Below are 24,280 nucleotides of genomic sequence, written 5' to 3'. Positions count from 1 at the left end.
TAGGATTACAGGCATGAGTCACCACACTTGGCCTGGAGAGACTCATCCCCAATTAATTACCAGAAAACCTGAAGTGGCACTGTGGCTCAAGGGGTAGGGGGTAGCCTTGAGCTGAAGAGCTGAGGGACCACACCCAGGCCCAGAGTTCAAGTCCCATGACAGACAAAAGAAAACAAATATTAACATATACTCAAGTGGAAGTTCACTTGTCTAGCAAACAAATGTGCATCCCTGAACTCAAACCCTCATGGGGCAAACAAAGCCACACAAAAAAATACTACAGAAGCAAAACATTATTTTATTATTTTTATGCACGTATTTTCCCTAAAAGAATGAATTGCAAGAGTTTTGCATAGCTCTGTCATCTATGGCTTATCTAGTACGCAAACGAATGCTATGTCACTGACCCCATGTTGAGACCTGGCTTGCTCGAGCCTGGAATCCTCAGTACCACATAAACAGAAAAAGCCAGAAGTGGCACTGTGGCTCAAGTGGCAGAGTGCTTTCCTTGAGCAAAAGAAGCTCAGAGACAGTGCTCGGGCCCTGAGTTCAAGCCCTAGGACTGGCAAAAAAAAAAAAGGAAGAAAAGAGAGAAAGAAAGAGAAAAATGATTTCCAATGCACATATATTTTGGTTTATTTTTGTCAATACTAGCCCTCGAACTCAAGGCCTGAGCACTGTTCCTTAGCTTTCTGAGCCACAACTTCACTTTCACATTTTGCTGGTTAATTGGAGATAAGAGTCTCTTGGATTTGTCTGCCTGGACTGGCTTTGAACCCCAAATTTCAGATTTCAGCCTCCTGAGTAGCTAGGATTATAAGTATGAGCCATGAGTGCCCACACAAATAAACACACATTTTTGAGCAAATGACATCCTTTGTTTTATTGGCAGTACTGAGGTTTGAACTTAGAGCCTTGTTCTTGCTAGAAAGATGCTCTTTCACTTAATCCATGCCTCCATCCCTTTTTGCTCCAGTTCTTTTTCTGATAGGATCTTATATTTTTGCCTGGCTGGATACAGATTGCAGTCCTCTCTGATCTCCTTTTTGTTTGTTGATCCAGCCTGGGTGCTGTCCCTGAGCTCTTGAGCTCAAGGCTACCTCCCATGAGCCATGGCCCCTCTTCTGGTTTTCTGGTGGTTAATTGGAGATAAGAGCCTAACAGACTTTATTGCCTGTGTTGGCTTTGAACCATGGGAAAATCACTTAGATGAATATTTGGAGAAAAAAAAAAAAAGCTGAGCACAGTGGTTCAGGTCTATAATCCTAAGTATTCAGGAGGCTGAGATCCAAGGATCTCACTCTTCCTCTCTGAATGACAACATACAACATATAAAGCAAGAGGGAAAGGGGATAGCTCCCATATCTATTCCTGGGCTAACAAGCTACAAAGAACACCTGGGGTTTTTTATTGTTTTGTCTTGTTGAGAAATATTCAGCAGCACTCCAGTGTCACTTTGACCCCATGTGTAAATGCAAAAACACATAGTTTGGCTCTCTGGGACCATTGGCTGAACAAGCCCCGGATCTAACCAAACTTGGGTGACACATGACCAGCTCCAATCGGAGCCATCTCTCATTTCGTCTGGGCAGGACTGGCAGGGTACAACCTGGAAGGGGCCTGTACCAGAATCCAGCTGTGCTGTCGCCTGTCCTTCACTTACACTTCTTGGAAGAACACAGTCTGATTGTTAAATGCCATTCACTCACTGGTGTCTTGTTACATCAGTCAAACTGACTAAACACACGTGTGTGTGTGTGTGTGTGTGTGTGTGTGTGTGTTTCTTAATCTAATCATAGCTCTATTATATAGTGTATATATATATATATACATATAAAAACTATAAAACTATGACTAGATTAAGAACCATTTCTCCCAAGAAAACGTTCAGGAAAAAGGGGGTTTTTTTGGGGGGAGGGGTTGTTTTGAGGTGGTTTTGTGTTTTTGCTTTTCAGCAAGTCTCTCAAGGATCAAATCTCTGTCCTCTTAGGCTGGAAAATCTTTTGAGGCCTGGGATCTCAGATTCTGGAGGACATAAACCTGTGGGGCCCTGAATAAGTTTCTTTCCATGAGTAGGCCTTCATTTCTGCTAGTTGTAAAGATGGAAGGAGTTGAGGGGTTCATCTCTGAGGTTCTGGAGACGTGTGTACCGGGGCCTGGGTCTGTGGAGGTGGTTTTGTTAATTCGGGGTCACGCTAGCTGGAAGGACTTCACCTTTGAGCCAGGCAACCTGAGTTTCGACTCTGACCTGTTACTTCATTTGCTGTGTATCCTTGGACAATCTCACCTTCCTGAAGGTCAGCTACTCTGTATATAAACTGATAAATGAATAAATGTGCTTTAGCACGTGAGCTCTGTCCATGGGCCTTCAATGCATGTCAGCTGTTATCCTTACTTAACCAATGAAACAGCTCTGCTCAAGGTGACATAGTCTTTTGGTGACACCCTGATTTCCTGATTCAGATCCCACAGCTCTTTCGTCCATGCGCACAAGAAAATGGGAAGAATCTGATCTCTTTTTCTCCACCCAATCCAAGTCAAAAAGTTATTTAAAGTGATCACATACTTCTGCATAACCGTCACAATCCCTCTAGAAAGGAATGACTAACCGTATCCTCTATTTCTGTGGTGGTAGTGGGGCTTGAACTCTCCCTTAGCTTTCTCTGCTCAGGGCTGGCACTCTACCACTTGAACCACAGCCCCACTTCTAGCTTTTTGCTGGGTAATTGGACATGAGTCTTGTGGACTTTTCTACCTGGGCTGGCTTCAAATATTGACTCCCAGATCTCAGCTAGGCTTACAGGTATGAGCCACCGGTGCCCAACCTCTTTCAGAAATAAGAAAATGGAAGATTTGCAAAGCCAGTTAGGAAATGCTGGCAGCATCGAGTTCCCATTCCACAGCCGTGTTCATAATGTACCCTCACCAAGGCGATCTGGGATGAATTCTAGGATTCTTCCATCAAGTTCAAGGGCATTTTGAACAAAAAGGATCAACAAAAATTGCTTTACTATGTTGAACCTCAAAATGTTGCTCCATACAATATGATGAGAAAAATTCTAAGAGGTCTCAAATTTAGTCACAAGGGCTGGAGAATTGGAGAGAGGAGAGATTAGGACAAGCACTCAGCACACATCCACACACCAAGCTCTAGACTCCCCTCATCTCCGCTTCTGGCCCTCGAAGCACCTCCGGGATGCCTAGAGGTTCTTCCTGAACGATGCTTCCTCCACAACCCCAACCAATACAGAGCCTTATCACACTTGAAGTGGCAACGGATCCAGCATGTGCCATACATTGTGTTGAGAACCTCAGCTTCCTTCTTTCACAGGGGAGGGCTTTCTTATGTCATTTTCCGATGGGGGAGCTGAAGCTCAGAGAAGTTGGCTTCTGAATCTACCCATGACAGACCGTGGTGTTGACAGGAGTAACGTGGCACAGCAAAGCCTGTGGTCTGAACTGACTGCCGGGGCTGGAGCCTCACAAATCCATTAGTTCCTCAGGGAGGAGTCTCTCTACAGCCTGGCTGGCTACAGCATGGGGCCCAGCGCTATAATGTTTAAGTTAAGCTGGTACTACTGCTGGTGTCTCCCTCTAAGCTGGAAGGGGGGTGTGTTTTGAGCAGGAAAGCACCCAGAGACTTCCCTTGGGTGAGAGGATATATTTGCTCAGTCTTAAAAGGCAGTTTTCAGAAGCAGGTGGTCTGGACAGTAAGGATAAAGCAGCAGGCTACCAGGCTAGGACCTGGAAGGTAAGTATTTGGGGAGCAATCCTGTACTTGAACCCTGCCCTAGGGAATGTGCTCACTGTTGGTGAAATGGATGGATGGGCAGATAACAGCAAAGATCTTTTCACTTTTGTGCTGGTCCTGGAGCTTGAACTCTCCCTTAGCTTTTCCACTCAAGCTCAACACTACTTGTGCTACAGCTCCACTTTTGGCTTTTTAGTGGTTAACTGGAGATGAGTCTCTTAGAAGTATCTATCTAGTCTGGATTTGAACCAGGATCCTCAGATCTTAGCCTCCTGAGTAGCTAGGATTAGGAGGGTGAGCCAGCTGTATCTTGCTGCAAAGTTCTTCCTCTAACAGTCTCCCAGACTTGTTCCCCAGCTGTCAGGACTCAACTGGGAATGCTGTCAGCAGAGTTCCCTTGGAATATGAAATAGAATGTGAAACAAATGTAATAATAGCTTTCTGTTCTTGTTTTGTGCTCACATGGGGATTAAACCAGGGCCTCAGGTATTGCTTACTCCTTTGCTCATGGCTGGTGCTTTACCACTTCAGCCACACCTCCAGTTCAGCATTTTTTCTGATTAATTGGAGATAATGGCTTTTTTTTTTTTTTGCCAGTCCTGGGCTTGGGCTCAGAGCCTGAGCACTATCCTTGGGTTTTCTCAAAGCTACAGTTCTACCACTTGAGCCTCAGCACCACTTCTGGCTTTTTTCTATGTATGTGGTATGAGGAATTGAACCCGGGTCTTTGTGCCCACTAGGCAAGCACTCTACCACTAGGCCAAACTCCTGGCCTGATAATGGCTTTTTGAACCATGATCCTCAAATCTCAGCCTCTTGAGTAACTAGAATTACAGATGAGACTCATTAATGCTTTCACTGGCTTGGTGAAAATTTCCAAAGAGGCATGCCATCATTACTATAATAATACAGCAATATGAAACATGGGTTGCAATGCAAAACTGTGAAAACATGAAAATTGAGACTATGCCAGCACAACTGTGTAGAAATCATGGCAGTGTAGGGTTATTGAGACAGGCAGTGCCATAAAGCCTTTCACAGATTCTCATCCCATCTCCTGTGAGGCAGCCATGCAGAGATGTGAGCTCAAGGAGCCTGGATCCTGAGTCAAACATGCTTCCTGAGGGAGTGGGGTGGGGACAGGGTAAAGAATTGAATCTAAAGATTGGAGCTGGAGGAAGCAGCTGCTCTAACGCTGACTGAGCTATATACTCCCACTCCAATGTGGATTGGAATTTGTGGCAAGAATTTTAGCTTTTTTCTCTTTTTCCTTTTCTTTCCCTGCTTTATTTAAAAGGAATTACTCCCAAGTATTACTAATTGTTCCAGAAACCAACAGCAAACTGAAACACAGGTTTCCCTTCAGAAAAAGGAACAGAAAAAGAATTGTTAGAAATTGTCACGGGGAGGCGCTACAGGAAGCTGACTTAAGGTTGCCGCTGGGGGCTCCCGGGTCTGACCCCAGAGGGGTCGTGGCCTTGCGGGGAGGGGCCTGGAGGGACTGGGCGTACGCGCAGGTCAGGCCGCGTCCACTTCCCCAAGCGCTCCTGGGCTGCTACTAGACTGAATTTTTAATAGCTTGGGAGCCCCTAGCCTCGCTCCTCAACTCCCTCCACCTGTGAGAAAGAGGTGCTCAGGAGCTCCCCTCGTTCATCTGTATTTTGGGGAGACTCGAATTGGCTTCTCACGGACCAACCATGTGGGATCTGAGCCTGCAGTCACCACGACGTCGCTTTCTAGGGACAGGGATGTCCTCTGCAAAGTCCCGGGGTGGTGACAGTCAAGGACTTCCCTCCCTCCACGCCCTTCTTTCAGAGACACGCCCCTCGTGTCCATGCCCCTCCCTCCCAGGCGCGCCCCTCCACGCACAGGCCTCCTCCGTCCAGGCCACGCCCCCTTGGCCAGGCCACGCCCCTGCATGGACACGCCCCTACGTCCACGCCACGCCCCTCCTCGGACACGCCCCCTCCGTCCACGCCACGCCCCTCTCCGGACACGCCCCTCCGTCCACACCACGCCCCTCCTCGGACACGCCCCCTCCGTCCGGGCCTCGTCCCCTGCGCCCCCTCCGGCGCACTCAGCTCAGGGGTCCCCACCCGAGGCCGCGGTGGGCGGGCCCCCAGCCCCGCCGGCGGAGAGGAGTTCTGTGCTGTCGGTGTGCACTGAAATGGGGGCTCCGAGCTGAGTGATAAAGTGTTTAATGGGACCGTGCACGCCTCTCTAGGAGCAGATGGCGTCCGGGCGGATGCCCCCGGCCCAGTTGCCCTTTTCCTCGCCGTCCCGCGGCGGGATGGACTGCCGCAGGTGCATGCACAGCACCTCGTCGATGTAGATGGTGTGCTCCTTCACCTGGATCTCCTCCTGCAGGGCCAGCTGCCGCCGGTGCAGCCCCTTGAGCTCCACGTCGGCCCGGGCCAGGAGCTCCCTCAACCTGGGGAAGAATGGACAGCACCCTTTCCAGCAGGCGATCGTGAATGGGCCCGCACCCCAGGTTTCTGATTGGTTGCCATGGCCTACGTGTGATTATGTGTAAATATATAAAATATCAAATATAGGACATAGGATGCGTGCTTTTTCTTTTTACTAAGGACTTCGTACTTGCTAGGCAAGCCCTCTACCACTTGAGCTTGTGTCCATGAACTCTGTCCCATAACCCCCTCCACTGATTCTTACCTCCAATTAACCACCCAAAAGACAGACAGGGAGCTGGCTCAAGTGGCAGAGCAGCAATCTTGAGTGAAAAAGGGAAAGGGACATGGCCCTGAGTTCAGGCCCCAAGACCACAGATTTTCTCTGAACAGCTGGATTTGAACTTCTTTAACGAAGTTAACAGCCACTTTTCCCACAGAACCTGAGGAAACCCTAAGGCAAGCATCCTTCAAACACGAGGAGCCGACTACACTGTCTCACCCGTTTGCACCCTAGGTTCAATCCCACAGTCCTCTGCTGGCTTACCTTGCAATGTTGCAGGAAATCTCATCCACTTCCTGGATGAGCCGATACTGAGCAACGTCACGACACAGCTCTATGTTAGGCCGGTGGGTTCTGGTCTCCAGGCGCTTGTGAGCCACCTTGGCAGGGCCTTCTAGATCAACAATGGCTTTTTCAAGATCTGCAATATTTCTTTCCTGGGCATTAATCTCTTCCATGACCTGACAGGAAGAATTGGCATAGATGAGACTGGGTTATTCTCAAAGCTCAAGAGCACAGGCCATTTTTTTTTTGGGGGGGGGGGAGGGTTAGCAGTCCTGGAGCTTGAACTCAGGGCTTGGGCACTTGCGTCAAATCTAGGGCTTTGTGCATGCTAGCAAGCACTCTACCACTAGGCCATGCTCCTGCCTCCCTCTTTTGTTTTTGCTAGTCCTGGGGCTTGAACTCAGGGCCTGAGCACTGTCCTTGGGTTTTCTCAATGCTAGAGCTCTACCAGTTGAGCCACAGCACCACTTCCACTTTTCTGTATATGTGGTACTGAGGAATTGAACCCAGGTCTTCAAGCATGCTAGGCAAGCACTCTACTACTAGGCCAAACTCCCAGCTGAGCACAGGTCATTTTTGAAAGAGGCTAAGCTAAATCTATCTGCTTGCTCATCCCCAAAGGGATGTGTGGGTGAGGTTATTGCCTGACCATGGAACCTTACAGCTTGACCACCACTGGTGTCTCATTCCCTCTGTACAGGGTCCCGCTGCTTCTGTGGCCAGCCACAGGATATCATTCACGGAAAGCTGTCTAGTGGCAGCCTGGGGAAAGGCTGACACCATGTACATTAAGCTTTGCAATTATTTGTCAGAATGGCTTTGTACACCAAAAAGGTATTTTTAAGTTACTCATTACACAGTTATACACATTTCTTTTATTGTCAGTTGTGGGACTTAAACTCTGAGCTGGGCATTATTCCCGAGCTCTTCAGCTCAAGGGTACCACCCTACCCTTGAGCCACAACACCACTTCTGGTTTTCTGGTGGTTAATTAGAGATCAGAGTCTCATGGACTTTGGTGCCTGGGCTACCTTTGAACCGTGATCCTCAGATCTCAGGCTCTTGAGTAGCTAGGATTATAGGCCTGAGTAACCACACCCAACTATAGTTATATTTCTGAGATTAAAAGTTAGGGCTGCGGCTCGGGAATCTAGCTCCATGGTGGGCCATTTGTCTAAGAATATTTGTAAGGCCCTCAGAATAGTCCCCAAAACACAACCCTTTTGGAACCAGTACTGAGGCTTGAACTCGGGGTAAAGGCATTCTCCCTGAGCTATTTTTTCTCCAGGGTGGTACTCTATGATTTGAGCCATTGCTCCACTTTCAGGTGTTGGGGGGGGGTAGTTAATTGAGATAAGTCTCATGGATTCACTCCAGGGCCTCATGAGTAGCTAGGAATATAGGCGTGAGCCACCAGTGCCCAGCCAAGGTTTTTCCTTTAACTTTGTATCTTGAAATTTTGTGTGTACACACAGCAGTGTATGTATATGTTCCCACCTCACTTTAAGCAGTGATCAACAAAAAGCCAGGCTTGCTTCATCCATTCCTCCCTCCTGCCCATTCAGCAGCTTCATTATTTTAAAGCAAATTCAGATGTTATATCATTTCAGTATATATTTCTAAGAAGATAGGATTCTCTTTTTTCATTTACAGGATCAGTGTGTGTGTGTGTGTGTGTGTGTGTGTGTGTGTGTGTGTGTGCCCACGCATGTGTGTGCACGCGCATGTGTGTGCTGGGACTTGAACTCAGAGCTTCAGACAATAGTTTGGCTTTTTTGCTCAAGGCTGGTGCTGTACCACTTGAGTTACTGTGCCACTTCCAGTTTTTTGTGTGTGTGTGGGTCATGGGACTTGAACTCAGCCTTGGGCGCTGTCCCTGAGCTCTTCAGCTCAAGGTTACCACCCTACCCTTGAGCCAAGCCCCACTTCACTTTTTCTAGAGGTTAATTGGAGATAAGAGCTTCAGGTCCTTTTGTGGCTGGGCTGGCTTTGAACCTTGATCCTCAGGTCTCAGCCTCCTGAGTAGCGAGGATTACAGGTGTGAGCCACTGTGCCCAGCCACTTCCAGTTTTTGAGTGGTTAATTGGAGATAAGAATCTCACAGGGACTTTTCCGCTGGGGCTGGCTTTGAACTGAGATCCTCAACTCTTAGCCTCTTAATAGCTAGGATCACAGGTATGCGCCACTGGCACCCAGCTGTAGCCATTTCTTAAATTCAGTTACTTATGTTATTTTTAATTTCACAGAGTCACTTTAACTTGATTTGGGGTAAGAGTTACTTCCACCTCAAATTTTGTTAAAAATCTTTTGAACACTTATTTAGAGTGGCATTTATAAACTGTATGTATGATTATGTTTTTGTGATACTGAGGTTTGAACTTAGGGCTTGATGCTTGCTAGGCAGGCACTCTACCTCTGAGCCCAGTTATAGATTTTTGTGAAATTCAGAATTCTTTAAAACAATACTAAAGAACAGAAATCAGCAAAACGTACCCTTTGCCCCAAATGATGTGCTATTTGTACAAACTCTGAAATAAAATTCCACTTTTTGTGCCCATACAGTTGTTTGGGACCCAGCCTTGGGCAGTTAGGCAGCTGTGACAGACTGTGGTGCGTGCCATCACTGCTTCTGAACACTAGCCAGACTGCAATCACTGTGATATGGCTGCAAGGCCCTTTTACTTTGCTGTTTTATCACCAGTGCGTCTTACTCCAGTCCTGCTCCTGTCTACAAATGCCTGAAACCGGGTAAAGTACGAAGAATGGAAACGTAGTTCTCATTTTCTGTGGGCATGGGACGTCAAAGTTAAGGAGGCTGAAGTTTCTGTTGAGGTCGGCCTGTTGTGCTGCACGATGCTGCCACTAGAGGGCGCCCCTGCATCAGCGCCCTCCCACAGGAAGGCAGGGGGCCGACTTCTAGTTCCACTCAGTCATGTATTTACATGTGTGTGCATATGTGTGTGTGTGTGTACTCTTACCCCTTGAGCCACAGCCCCACTTCCGGTTTTCTAGTGGTTAACTAGAGAGATGAGTCTCATAGACTTCAGTGCCTAGGCTGGCTTTGAACCTCAGATCTCAGCCTCCTGAATAGCTAGGATTACAGGTGTGAGCCACCACACCCAGCTTGGGGCTCTGTGTTTCTCCAAGAAGTCAACACTGACTCCTCCTCAGTCACCCTGTGAATCCACCTCTATGAATATTCCATATAAAATACCTATTTTCTGGGTTGAGCAGGCTGAAAGTGACCCCATTATGGATGACACAGGAAAGGACTCACCGAGCCCACAGAACCTTCCAGCCATCCCCTGGCATGCCTTGTCAATCAGTATCAACAGTGAACTTCATCAACACCTCCCTTCTGTGGGTTTTGTTAGAAACAGAAGCCAAATACCCTGGTATGCCTTACACTGGCAACCCAACAGCTTCGCCATGGTAAGACACTCTTGTGCTTTACTCTAGTTCAGCTTTAGACCTCAGCCTCCTGAGTAGCTAGGATTACAGGAGTGAGTCACCAAGTGCCCTCTGCATCACTGGGTGGGCCAGGTGCCACTCCAGTCCCCCAATCCTAAAAAGCCTGCTGGGAAGGTGGAGAGGCCTCAAACCACCCTCTCTTACCTGTCACCCCCTCCCACCTCAACCTAGCAGGGCAGGGCCTGGCCCAGGGCTCTGGTTTCCATGGAAACCCTTGTCTCCTGCCTCCCCATTCCCGGGGCCCTCACCAAGTTCAGGTGGTCAGCCAGCTTGTCTCTTGCACCCTTGACCACTTTGAGCCCAGTCTTGAATGCTGTGTCCACCAAGTCACACTGCTTACGCAGGTCGTTGGCTGTCTGACCCAAGATCTGGTCCACCAAGGCCTTCAGGGCCAGGGAGTTGTTCCGCTGCTTGTCCGCCTTCTCCACATTGGTGTTGGAGAAGTCCAGCCAGTCCTCCAGACTCACCGAGCTGAAACAAGCCCACTCACACAGGTGCTCATGGCACATCCGGGCTCACGAGGGCTGCGAGCCACGGGGAACTAAGCCCCGCCCCTCAACCCCCAACATCACAGCCCCAGAATATTCCCCTATCTAGGCAGCCAGCAGTAGTCTGTCAATGACACTATACGTGGCTCATGACAGAAGCTATGTGACCATATAAATGAATACGTTGTCACCAGATGAGGACTTGCTTTTTGAACGTGAGTGATGCTCAGAACAGTGCAAACTACAGGAAACAAGACATGCACAGGATACGGTGTGCAATGCTATTTCATAAGAAACAAAGATGGGAGTTTGGCCTAGTGGTAGAGTGCTTTCCTAGTATGCACGAAGGCCCAGGTTCGATTCCTCAGGACCACATACATAGAAAAAAAAAAGCCTGAAGTGGTGCTGAGGCTCAAGTGGTAGAGGTCTAGCCTTGAGAAAGTCCAAGGACAGTGCTCAGGCTCTGAGCTCAAGCCCAGGACTGGCGAAAGAAAGGAAGAAAGGAAGGAAGGAAGGAAGGAAGGAAGGAAGGAAGGAAGGAAGGAAGGAAGGAAGGAAGGAAGGGAGAAAGAAAGAAGCAAAAACATTTACAGGAAGGTCGCAAGTTTGAGGCTAGCCAGGGCTATTGCCAGGGGACTCTGTCAGATAGACATAGATCAATAATGGATGGATGGATGGACGGACAATGGGATGAATGAATGTGAATGAATAATGGATGGAAAGGTTGCATGCAGGTGTATTTGCTGGTTCCCAAGATCCCCATCTCCAGTGTTCACATTTTTTTCTTTTTTTGGTAAGTCATGGGTCTTGAACTCTGGGCCTGGGCGCTGTCTTGAGCTCTTCAGCTCAGAGCTAGTGCTCTGCCACTTTGAGCCACTGCACCACTTCCAGTTTTCTGGTGGTGAATTGGAGATAAGAGTTTCATGGACTTTCATGTCGTGGCTGGCTTTGAACTGCGATCCTCAGATCTCAGCCTCCTGAGTAGCTAGGATTACAGGTGTGAGGCACAGGTAACGGGCGCCTAGTGTTCACATCTTGTCTAGCGCCCTCACCTGGAGGAGGGCTGAACTGACTAGTCTCACAAATGGAAAGGTGAGGTGAGCACGTGAACAAGGCCTTGGCCTCAGCCTTGGGTTTGTCCTCCCTGTTACCCTCAGGTCAGCGTGGAGAAGCCAGCTGCCACTCTGGGAGCCTGCCCCAGCGTCTTCTCACTTGGCTTTTGACCTTAAGGCTGGCACTCTACCACTTGAGCCACACCTTCACTTCTAGTTGTTTGCTGGTTAACTGGAGATGAGACTCTCATGGGTTTCTCTGCCCTGGCTGGCTTTGAACCCTGATCCTCAGAAATCTCAGATTCCTGACTAGCTAGGATTATGGGTAGGAGCCATTAGCATGGCAGAATTCACTCTTTTTCTTTTAATCTGCAAGTTATTGTACAAAGAATTACAATTCCCCACGTCCCTGGCACCTTCTGCCAGGTCAGGCTTTCTTAAAGGGACAGGAGCCTCTGGACTCTGTCATCTGGGACCCTCCAGAAAGCTGGGGTGCCCACTGGATCCTGACTGCCTTTCTGGGGAGCAGAGTGAGCCATACTCACTTGGGTTCAACCCTTAGTGCCTTCTCACAATATCTGATGTCCGGCGAGTTGTTGTTGAGTGAGAAGCAGATGTCCTCAATGGTCACAGCTGAAAATTTGTCCTTCAAATCCTTTTCCAAATTGTACTTGGCAGAACGGTTGAGCCTGGAGGGGAAGGTGGGGAGCCGAGCGTCTCCCCCTGCCCAGCCTCGGTGCCACCTGCCTGCTCTGCCAGGTCCTGGGAAACACTGCTAAAGCCAGGCAGGGCACAGAGGGGCCAGATGTCCTCCCCTCCCCACTCACCCTCCTCCCCCTACCCCATTCCACCCTCCCCTCGCCCTCCCTACCACTAGCCCTGCCCACCCATGCCACATCACTGGAGGCCTGATGCCACTCTGACAAGAAAGCCTAGATGCCAACATCCCCCCCTTCCACCTGACATTTTCTTTCCCTCCCTCCCTCTTTCTTTCTCTTTTTTCCTTCCTTCCTCCCTCCTTTTTTTCCTTCCTTCCTTTCTCTTTCATCTTTTTTCCTTCCTTCCTTCTGCCCTCCCTTCTCCCTCTTATGTTTTTTCTTCCTTCTGTCCTCTCTCTTCTTTTCCTTCCTTCCTTCCTCTTTTCTTTCATCCCTCCTTCCCTCGTTTCCTTTCTTCCTTCTTTCTTCCTTTTCCTTTTCTTTCCTTCCTTCCTCTTTCCTCCTCTGTTTTCCTTCTTTTTTCTCTCTTCCTACTTCCTTCCCTCCTCTTTTTTCCCTACTTTCCTTCCTTCCTCTCTCCCTCCCTCCCTTTTTGTGGCAATACTGGCGGGCTTGAAATCAGGACCTTAGCTTTCTCATTTGAGTCTGGGACTCTACCACTTGAGCCACCCTTCACTTTGGGCTTTTGGCACTGACCGTCTCCTGGACTTTTCTGCCTGGGTCGGCCTCAAACTGTGATCCTCGAGGGCCTCAGCCTCCTGGGCCGCTAGGAGTCCAGGCGTGGGCCATGGGCGCTGTCCAGCGGTCGGCGCTGTCCGGCGGTCATTGCTGCGGGGCCGCCTCTCTCCCCCCCCACCCCGCCCTGTGCGCGCAGCGCGCACCGCCAGCCAGCGCAGCCCTACCGGATCTGCTCCACGGTCTCCTCCAGGGTGCGTGTCAGCAGCGTCACGACGCCCCGCACGATCTCCGCCTCCTTCTGCAGCTCCTGCTCCACCTCGTCGTGCACCAGGTCCGTGCCGATCCGCTTCTCCCTGGCCGGGGAATCCGGGAGCGGGGACACGCCTGTCACCTCACCATCCCAAACACAGTCTCTTGAGTAGCTAGGATGACAGCAGGGCCCATGGGCTTTTAACCTGGGATTTTAAAGACAGGCGTTTCTCTCCTTTCCTGGTCTTGTTTTTCAACAAGGGATCAAACCCAGAAAGAAGTTTGAGCATAATACTAATAAAAAGAATATGAAATTGGATTTTTGTGTCTCCTGTCTGTAATCTCAGCTACTCAAGTTGTGGAGTGAGAAGGATGGTTGTTCAGTGCCAACCTAAGCAAAAAAGACAAAAAAAAAAGTATGAAGACTCACCTCAAAGTACCATCAGGGCACAGTGACAGAAGAGTTCTAAGGCTAGTTGGGACAAATCACAACTGCCCAGGCTATCCCTGAGCCACATGCCCTTGTATTTGACCTTGTCAAGTCCTCATGCAGAAACCAAATTTCAGAGAGGCTGAGTAATTTAACCCAATGTCACAGACAAAGCCTGATGCAGCGATCAGCCCACTGGGTTACTATTTCCCAATGAGCAGTCTTGAACCCTGCCTTACAATATAACTAGTCTCAATTCATAAGGCATGATCCTCAGATCTCAGCCTCCTGAGTAGCTGGGTTACTGCTGTAAGCTATTGGCTGATAACTATTGGCTGAGATAAGGAACTTGCTCTTTATCTTCAAGAAACTGGGATTGCTGTAACAAGATTTTAAACATGAGGTGACCTGTGGAAGTCCATATCTGGAAAGGCTCGGTTGCCAGCCTGGTAAACACTAGGCACGGGGGACAAACTGGAAAACAGCAGCCTCTACTCATAGATTTAGCACAGAAAAAGGATCATAAAGGTGTGCCTTGTCTAGGAGCACGGTGGAGTGCTCGCCTAGCATGCACGCAGCCCTGGGTTCAATCCCTCAGTACCACATACACAGAAAAAGCCAGAAGTGGTATTGTGGCTCAAGCTCCAGAGCTCTAGCCTTCAGAAAGCCCAAGGACAGTGCCCGGGCCTTGAGTTCAAGTCCCAGGACTGGCACCAAAAAAAAAAGAAAGAAAAAGAAAAGAAAGTTTGTTGTCTAGCGCTTGCTGGATTACAAAGTGCTTTCTGGGTGGCTTCGTGGAGGGAGCGCACGAGTCCCCTCCCAGTAGTTGCCCTGACCTTCTCCTCTAGAAATAGCACCCCTGAGTCTATTTTATCTGAGCACCCAGCTGCCCAAAATAAAAACCATCACCTCCCAGTTTCTACGGTTGTAATGTAATGAAATTCTGATCCATAGGATGCAAGTACAAATGATAAAAGGTAAACCCTACCCACTGTGCTCGCCAGGGAATGTAGATGTAATTAATGTCTGGCATTCTGGCTGCCACCATGAAGCTTGAGGTTGTCTGGGGTAAGAACACAATATGCAGGAAAGCAGCAAGATAGAAAAGGCCTGGAACCCTAAAAGCACAGCACTCCCAGCCACTCCCTCTGACCATCCTTAGACTCCTTAAGCGTGAAAGGTGGTGGCCCATTCTCCTACCTGTAGGCCAGGCACATCTCAGTGATACGCAGTGGCTCTTGAAAGCTCTTTAGGGCTTTTTCCAGCCGGGTCTTATATGTGAGCAGGTCATCAGTTTCATACACGAGCTGCTGAAGTTTGTCATCCAATTCCTGCCTCCAGAACTTGAGTTCCTGGATTCTCTGTTCTGAATCACATGAAGAAGTTGTGTTTTGGGGGTGTTTTGTCTATTTTTCAATTTTGTTTTTTATGCTTTGGTTTGTGTGTGCCAATACTGGGCCTTAATTGCAGGGCCTAGAACTCTCCCTTAGCTTGGATTCTTCTTTCTTTTTTTTTTTTTTTTTTTTTTGCCAGTCCTGGGGCTTGAACTCAGGGCCTGAGCACTGTTCTTGGGATTTCTCAAGGTGAGTGCTCTCCCACTTGAGCACAGTACTGCTTCCAGCTTTTTCTAGTAGGCAAGCACTCTACCTCTAGGCCAAACTCACAGCTTCTGGTGGTTTATTTTCAATGCCAGTAGACATGATAAGTTTTTAGAACTATTCGCTAAATCACTGGTGCTATGACCAAGCATTCCCACCAACCCCTATTGCCTTACATTTAAGCCCTCCTCCCCGCCCCCTTTTTAACCTAACTGGCTACTATAGACATTCGAGTTTGGGACCCCTGGTTTATGACCTTTGGGCCTTTGGAAACTGTAATTTGTTTCATTTTACATTTATTTTTGGTTCTGTTTAAGGGCATGATCTTTGGAAGTGTGGAATTGTCCAGAGAAAATGATTCTTCCTTAAAGATGAGCTCCAACATTTCTCTCCAGGGAAATTTTCCACCTTTCCAGCACTTAATCTGGTTACATTCCAAGTATTCACTTTATTTTTTAAAATCTTTCTCCTCTTCAAGACAGGAATCCTACGAAAGCAGACCCTAAACTCATTCCCTCTTCCCACTATAGCCCACAGATGCTCCATTACTGTCTACCAAACCCATGTTTGGATGGAGGATGGGTGGAAAGCAGGCTGGGCGTCTCTCGTCATGTCACTTGATCACACCTGTCCATGCCTGAGCATGACACTAACAGGTAATCTTCCAGCCCCTCTGAGCATGCTCAGTAGCTTACCAAGTTTCTTGCTTGAATCGCTTTGAGATCTCTTTGTGTTCTTACTGATTTCTTCTACAACCCTCTTGCTTTCGGCCACCAGGCGCTCAGATCGACATCTCTGGACCTCTGCCCTATGGTAATGGCTGTTGTTAATGAGCTGCCACTCCGAGGGCAGGAACTTGACAGGAGGTTGTATGAGTCTGGCCATTCTGAGATTTCCAAAATCCTAATCAAAAGCAGATTTGATATTAGATTAAGTGAAAATACATGGAGTATCTTTTATTATTATCATATCACACTTTGCTATTCATATTGAAAAGTACATATGCCATAGCCTGTACAAAATAGAAACAACTGTGCAGCAGCACCTAAATAAAGAAGTCAGCATTACCAGCATCTCAAGCCCCATCAAGTTACCAGTATGTTGCTTAGTCATAGCATTACTGAGTCATAAAGCAGTGTTCTACAGCTGGGAGCACAGCCAAGTGGTGGAGTGCTCGCCTTGCACGCACAAAGCCCTAGGTTCGATTCCTATCACATACATAGAAAAAGCTGGAAGTGGTGCTGTGGCTCAAGTGGCAGAGTGCTAGCCTTGAGCAAAAGTGTCCAAGGACATTATTTGTTTATTTGAAATAGGAAAGGGAAGAGGGGGGACGAGATGAGGGAAGGGGATGGGGGAGGGATATGGGGACAAAAACATGAGAAGGGGTATGAAGGTGTGTGAAGAAATGTACCCTCTATCTGGCGAATATAACTGTAACCTTTCCATTAATTACAATAAAAAATGAATACCGCAAAAAAGTGTCCAAGGACAGTGCTCAGGCCCAGAGTTCAAGCCCCAGGACTGGCAAAAAAAAAAAAAAAGCAATGTTCTCCCAAACAGATGATCCTAGACATATTGTCTAAGAAATAAACATGCCAGGAGCGCTGGTGGCTCACACCTGTCATCAGAGCTAGTCAGGAGGCTGAAATCTGCGAGACTCATCTCCAATTAACTACCAAGAAGCTGAACTGGTGCTGTGGCTTAAGTGGTAGAGCACTCGCCTTGTGCATAGAAGCACAGGGGCGGCACTCAGGCCTTAAGTTCTAGCCCTAGGACCAACACACACACACACACGCAGAAACAAATGTGAGGTCTGTAACTGACAGCCAGCACTGAGGTATCCACAGGTTAAGAGAAGCTAAAAGCTTTCCAGGACAAAGGAAAAGAAAAAGAAGGAGACTGGCAACTGGCAGAAGTGGCTGCAATGGGAGCCACCGGGCACCCAGCTCAAGACTTGGGGCTGCCCTGAAGGACCTGGCGGGAGGACCTGCCTGGGAGGAGCTGTCTGGGAGGACCTGCCCGGGAGGAGCTGCCCCGGAGGAGCTGCCCAGGAGGACCTTCCCCGGAGGAGCTGCCTGGGAGGAGCTGCCCCAGAGGAGCTACCCGGGAGGACCTGCCCAGGAGGAGCTGCCCAGGAGGACCTGCCTGGGAGGAGCTGCCAGGAGGGAGGACCTGCCCTGGAGGACCTTCCCTGGAGGAGCTGCCTGGGAGGGAGGACCTTCCTGGGAGGACCTGCCCTGGAGGAGCTGCCCAGGAGGACCTGCCTGGGAGGACCTGCCCCGGAGGAGCTGCCTGGGAGGAGCTGCCCGGGAGGAGCTGCCCGGGAGGGAGGACCTGCCCTGGAGGAGCTGCCCTGGAGGACCTGCCCTGGAGGAGCTGCCCGGGAGGACCTGCCTGGGAGGACCTGCCTGGGAGGACCTGCCCCGGAGGAGCTGCCTGGGAGGAGCTGCCCGGGAGGAGCTCCCCGGGAGGGAGGACCTGCCCTGGAGGAGCTGCCCGGGAGGGAGGACCTGCCCTGGAGGAGCTGCCCGGGAGGAGCTGCCCGGGAGGAGCTGCCCAGGAGGGAGGACCTGCCCTGGAGGAGCTGCCCTGGAGGAGCTGCCCTGGAGGACCTGCCCTGGGGGAGCTGCCCGGGAGGACCTGCCCCGGAGGAGCTGCCCGGGAGGACCTGCCTGGGAGGAGCTTCCCTGGAGGACCTTCCCTGGAGGAGCTGCCCGGGAGGGAGGACCTTCCCGGGAGGACCTGCCTGGGAGGACCTGCCTGGAAGGAGCTTCCCTGGAGGAGCTGCCCAGGAGGAGCTGCCCGGGAGGACCTGCCTGGGAGGACCTGCCTGGGAGGAGCTTCCCTGGAGGAGCTGCCCAGGAGGAGCTGCCCGGGAGGAAGGACCTTCCCGGGAGGAGCTGCCCGGGAGTAGCTGCCCGGGAGGAGCTGCCCGGGAGGACCTTCCCGGGAGGAACTGCCCGGGGACACCGGGCGGGAGCGGCCTGGGATGCATGGAGCTGTCTTCACCCGGGGACGCCGTCGCCGAGCGCCGCCCTGCGGCCTCCACACGCGGTCCTCCCCACACGCGGTCCTCCCCACACGCGGTCCTCCCCACACGCGGTCCTCCCCACACGCCATCCTCCCGGCGGCCTCGCCGAGGGGGTCGGTGGAGACCAGCGCTTACCCCAGGGCGGTCAGAAGAAAGCAGGCTTTCGAGTGAGCGGGCGACCCCTGCCCACCTCGACGCGCCCAGGGGAGCTGGGGAGAGGCCCTGACCCAACAAGGGAGGCCGCGCGGTCCCCGCGGCAACCGGAGACGCGGCTGCGGGCGGGGGGACGGGCCTGGGGCGGCGGGCGGCGGCGGCTCCGCGCATGCGCACCCCGCCGCGGGGCGGAGCCGGGCCGCGGCGCCGCGCGCCCCGCCCCCCGCGCACACGGCCCGGCGCGGTCCTGGCTGCCGCTCGGCGCGGCGCGGTCCTGCGGTTCCGTGCCCCAGGCTGGCAGGCGGCTCGCCTCGAGCCACGCCTCCACCTCTGGCTGGTGGGCGGGTCGCCGGGGAGGCGCCCCGTGGGCGAGCCACGGCCGCCGGGCCGGGGCCCATCTCTTGATTTGCACCGCCTAGGGAGCTGGGTCGGTGCCTCGTCCAGCTCAGTCCTTGCGTGTGCCATCCATTCTAAAGACTGCCGTCAGAGGCGAAACGGGAGGAACAGAGCGAACGGAGGGACATGGACCTCGAGGTCGATCTACATCAAGATAAACGTAATGCCAAGAGCCCGGTGCCCTGGGCTCACACCTGTGGTCCCAGCGCCTCAGAAGGAGGAGATCTGGGGATCAAGGGATCCAAGCCAGCCTGGGCAGGGACCTCCTGAGACTCGTCTCCAGTGAACTAGTGAAAAAGCAACAACAACTCAGGCCCCAGTGGCCAAGTGCAGGCTTTGAGAAAAGAAGCTCAGGGCCGGTACCCAGGCTCTGGGCTCAAGCAGTGATAGTTACCCTAGAATTGTGAAAAAAAATCACATCTGAAAGAGGCTCTGAAAAAAGAATGGATCTATGTATGAAAACAGACGTTTGAGCTCAGTGCCAGGGGCTGGCACCTGTGCTCTTAACCACCTAGAAGGCTGAGATCTGAGGATTGTGGTTCAATGCCAGTCTGGGCAGGAAAGACTATGAGACTGACCCTTATGGTCATGAACTACCAAAATGCCAGGTGAGGAGGTGTTGCCTGAGGGCAAGCCTGGCACTTGAGCAAAAATGCTGAGGGACAGCAAAGGACACACACACACACACACACACATCTGGCTTGATGTGATTAAGACCAGTTGGCTGTTAGTCTGAGTATTTAGCCTTAGGAAACACATTTAGAAAGCCATATGGATGTATTTACCACGCCTCCCAAAATGGTGATTTTTGTCTACTGGAATATCAGGAAATTATCCTCCTGTGGGCCCAGGTAAACCAGAAAACACAGCCCTAGAAGTTTCCAGCATAGAGTCATTTCATTGTTTGGGCCTTATTTCTCAACAATCCCACTCTGGAACTGAGTTGGCTCACACTTGTGATCCTAGCAACTGGGGAGGCTGAGATCTGTCTGAAGATTTTGATTCAAAGCCAGCTGGGCAGGAAAGTCTGTGACTCTTATCTTCAATTAACGACCAAAACAGCTGGAAGTGACACTGGGGCTTAAGTGATAGTCTTGAGAAAAAGAAGCTTAAGTTCAGCACCCAGGCCCTGAGTTCAAGCCCCAGGACCAGCAAAAAAAAAATCAATTTGACCACTGGAGTTTCCTCCAGTGTCTATATACTTCCTCATCCCACTTGGCCTCTTCCTGCGTGGGAAGCCTAAGGACCATCTGTAAGGGCAGATAAGAAGGAGGACTTCAAGAAAATACCCCCAAACTCCTCTGGCATACAGGAGGAGATGGTTTATTCATAGCCATGTCTGTGACCTCACACAGAAGAGGCAAGAGCCCTCTCTGAGGCCTTCATCAGGACACTCAGGTCAGTGTACCCTAATCACCTTCCCAGACCCCACCCCAGTATCACCACCTTGGGAATCAGGATTCCAACATGGGAATCTGGGAGAGACAAGCTTGCAGACCACAATTTTGTTTTGTTTTGTTTTGTTTGCCAGTTCTGGACCTTGAACTCAGGGCCTGGACACTGTCCCTAAGCCTCTCTGTGCACAAGACTAGCACTCTACCACTTGAGCCACAGCACTACTTCTAGCTTTCTCTGTGTATGTGGTACCAAGGAATCGAACCCAGGGCTTTGTGCATGCTAGGCAAGCACTCTACTACTAGGCCAGGCTCCTGGCCCCAGACCACAGTTTTTATGACATGTTTTTCTCCTCTCTCTCTTTTTCCTTTTCCTCTGTGTGTGTGTGTGTGTGTGTGTGTGTGTGTGTGTGTGTGTGTGTGTGTGTGTGTGTGTGTTGATATTGGGAATTCAACTCAGAGCCAGGTTGCTCTTGCTTGGCATTTTTGTTCAAAGCTAGCACTGTACCACTTGAGCCACAGCTCAATTGGCTAATTGGAGCTAAGAGTCTTACAGATTTTCATGCCTGGGCTGGCTTTGAACTAGAATCTGCAGGTCTTAGTCTCCTGAGTAGCTAGGATTACAGACATGAGTTGTTAGTGTCGGACTTTTGTCACTTCTCATCTTCATGAAATATAAAACAGTGTGCTAATAGCGGGAATGATATCCCAGCCTGAAGCACCATTCCACGGTAAAGCACAATCTAAGCATTCATGAGAGATCCTAGCCTCAATGCCCAATGGCAAAACCACCACAAAACTTCCTATGCCTCCTTAAATAAGAATCACAATGATCAAAACCATTATATGTCAGACATTTTGATCCAAGCTTTACAAGAGCCCATTTAGTCCACATGACAGCACTGTATTATATTTGTTTTTTGTCAGGCACAGGGTTTGAACTCAGGGCCTGGGCACTGTTCTTGGGCTTTCTCAAGGCTAATGACCTACCACTTGAGCCACAGCACCACTTCTGGCTTTTTCTGTATATGTAGTACTGAGGAATCGAACCCACAGCTTTGTGCATGCTAGGTGATTGCTCTACCACTAGGCCATGCTTCCAGCTCCTCTTGCTCTCTTTCTCTGACAATAATGTACTGCCATTCCAGGCCCCAAACAATGAGACCAACAGACCCGTGGGCTGAAAGCTCCAATGAGTCAGAATAAACATTTTCTCTCTATAAGTTGTCTGGATATTTTATTACAGTGACAGGAAGCTGACATAATGAGCCTTTGTGTGGAAACTGAAGGTAGGAATAAAAAAGATTCTTGTTGGGGCCGGGAGTTTGGCCTAGTGGTAGAGTGCTTGCCTAGCATGCATGAAGACCCGGGTTCAATTCCTCAGTACCACATACATAGAAAAAAGCCGGAAATGGTGCTGAGGCTTAAGTGGTAGAGCTCTAGCCTTGAGAAAGTCCAAGGACATTGCTCAGGCCCTGAGCTCAAGCCCAGGACTGGCAAAAAAAAAAAAAGAAAAAGAAAAATTCTTGTTATGTTCATCTTCTACAGACAAAGGCTCATGGGAAGATGATACTCAGGTCACAATCATTTCAGAAACTGCACTGCCAAGCCAATTGACTGGAACAGACTGCCTCCACACTGAACAGTTCTCAACAGACTTAAATTAGAGTTCACCTCTTTGTCATTTCCATTGCATTGTAAGCCCATCTATGAATTTTATATTTCAGACTTACATTTTATATTTCAGCAAACTACACAATGAGACTCTGTGTCAAAAAGAAAAAAATAAGAGAGCCGGGCACCAGTAACTCACTCTTGTAATTCTAGCTACTCAGGAGGCTGAGATCTGAGAATCGAGGTTCAAAGCCAGCCTGGGCATGAAAATCCATGAGACTCTTATCTCCAATGAACCACTGGAAAATCAGAAGAATTACTGTGGCTCAAAGTGGTAGAGCAGTAGCCTTGAGCTGAAGAGCTCAGAGGCAGAGCCCAGGCCCAGAGTTCAAGTCCCACAATCAACAACAACAAAAAAGCCAGGCATCAGTGTCTCATGCCTGTAATCCAAGCTATCCAGGAGGTTGAGATCTGAGGGTTCCAGGTCAAAGCCAACTTGGCTGGAAAGTCCCTGAGAGTCTTGCCAATGAACCTCACAACCAGCAAAAAGCTGGAAATGGAGGTGTCATTCAAGTGGTAGAGCACTAACCTTGAGAGGAAAAGCTAAGAGACAATACCCACGTCCTGAATTCAAGCCCCAGCACCTGTACACACACACACACACACACACACACACACACACACACACACACAAAATGAAAACAAGAATTCATGGTGAAACTATTTTTGAATGCAAATACCAGAATCTTCCAACAGAAGTAATTTTTAGAGCCTTTTTTTTCCTTTGATGACCTTTTTATTCATAGAAAGTTTGTGCTTAACAAATATTGCAAAGAATTACCACTCTGACAGACCTATTTGGATATAGAGTCATCCTTGGTTTTTTGTTTGTTTGTTTTTTGTGTTTTGGCCAGTCCTGGGGCTTGAACTCAGGGCCTGAGCTCTGTCCTTGGGAGTTCTCATGGCTAGTGCTCTACCACTTGAGCCACAGCACCACTTCTGACTTTCTCTGTATATGTGGTCCCGAGGAATTGAACCCAGGGCTTTGTGCATGCTAGGCAAGCACTCTACCATTAGGCCACGCTCCCCGTCCTTGTTCTTGATGATAAAGGTTTCTGGCCAATAATAGCATCTGAAGATCCAGTTTCCAGAAAAGGAAGATGGTGGTGCAAGTCAGACTTGCCATGAAAGTTTGAATAATGGGGCCAGGGGTGTGGCCTAGTAGTAGCATGTTTGCCTAGCATTCACGAAGATCGGGATTCAATTCCTCGGTACCACATATACAGAGAAAGCTGGAAGTGGTGCTGTGGCTCAAGTGGTGGAGCTCTAGCCTGAAGAAAAGTCCAAGGACAGTGCTCAGGCCCTGAGTTTAAGCCCCATTACTGGGAAAAAAAAAAAAAAGTTTGAACAATGGCCTCGCCCATTTCGTTGGGAAGCATCTTTTACAAATCAGTATTGCATAGTAAAAATTATGTGCTGATTCTTCCTTGCTAGTGGTCCTTAAACATTCATAACAGTAACTAATTGTGTAAATCATGACTGTCTCTATGCTCTGTGTAGAAGTTCCGTTGAACCCCGATTTCTGGTTTGTAAACATCTGTCTGTGGGCCTGCATCAAGCCCTTGGCAGAGTCTGATCCTCCAGACCTGGGAAATGGAGAGATCTTCCCTTTCTTGAACTAGGTGGGGTTTCTGCTGGTGGATGTAAAGATGTCTGCTTTTGGATCTTGGCAATGGCTCTGGAAAGGAAGACAGCTGCAGGCACCCTGCAGCTGAACCCCTGGGGTTCCGGAGCCCCTTTCCTGAGCCCCTCGAGGCAGAGCTGAGCTGGGGCACAATGACCCACAGGGGTGTTTGCTCCCTTTCCCTGTGGCCTTCTCTTGCGGTTCACCTTTCAACAGGAAACAGAAGAGAAATCTCAGATTGTCTGGCCCTTGGAAGGGTTTCCTTTGCTGATCTGATTCAAGAATGGCTTTTTGTCCTGTGGCTGCAGGTCCACTGAATAGCTCTCTTGTGTTTGAGGAGACACAGTGAAATGGCTCCCTTGCTCCCCTTCACTGCAGGTCCTGGCTGCTCTGTGGACAGACCCAGCTTGGATTTCACCCCTCGGGAGCGGCTTTTCACAGGCACATGAGGCCACCTGAGGAGGCAGGAGGAGGCAGCTGAGTGCACGCCAGGCTGGGTGGCTGGCTTGTATCTGGGGACAGCAGGCAGGCAGGTGAAGCCACTAAATCTGCTGGGGTCATGACAGTGAAGAGTAGTGCCAGGCTCAGGGCGCTCT

The 24,280-nt window shown here is 49.9% G+C and overlaps 1 protein-coding gene across 1 annotated transcript; it reads right to left on the bottom strand.

Annotated features, from left to right (window-relative positions):
- Positions 1-5,933: 5,933 nt before the first annotated feature.
- On the bottom strand, positions 5,934-18,741 carry Tekt1 (tektin 1). The gene is made up of 8 exons (XM_090349344.1): positions 18,579-18,741; positions 16,108-16,315; positions 15,015-15,180; positions 13,360-13,488; positions 12,284-12,427; positions 10,447-10,669; positions 6,707-6,903; positions 5,934-6,182 (listed from the first exon to the last, which is right to left on the bottom strand). Exons 2-8 carry the CDS (start codon positions 16,295-16,297, stop codon positions 5,972-5,974), a joined length of 1,260 nt encoding a protein of 419 aa, XP_090205470.1. The 5' UTR covers positions 16,298-16,315; positions 18,579-18,741; the 3' UTR covers positions 5,934-5,971.
- Between the last annotated feature and the right edge of the window lie 5,539 nt (positions 18,742-24,280).

This window comes from Megascapheus bottae, chromosome 17 (assembly GCF_031878675.1).
Source record: "Megascapheus bottae isolate mThoBot1 chromosome 17, mThoBot2.hap1, whole genome shotgun sequence".
NCBI lineage: Eukaryota > Metazoa > Chordata > Mammalia > Rodentia > Geomyidae > Megascapheus > Megascapheus bottae.
Note: the sequence above shows the minus strand (reverse complement) of the source record. Positions and strands in the feature narration are given on the sequence as shown.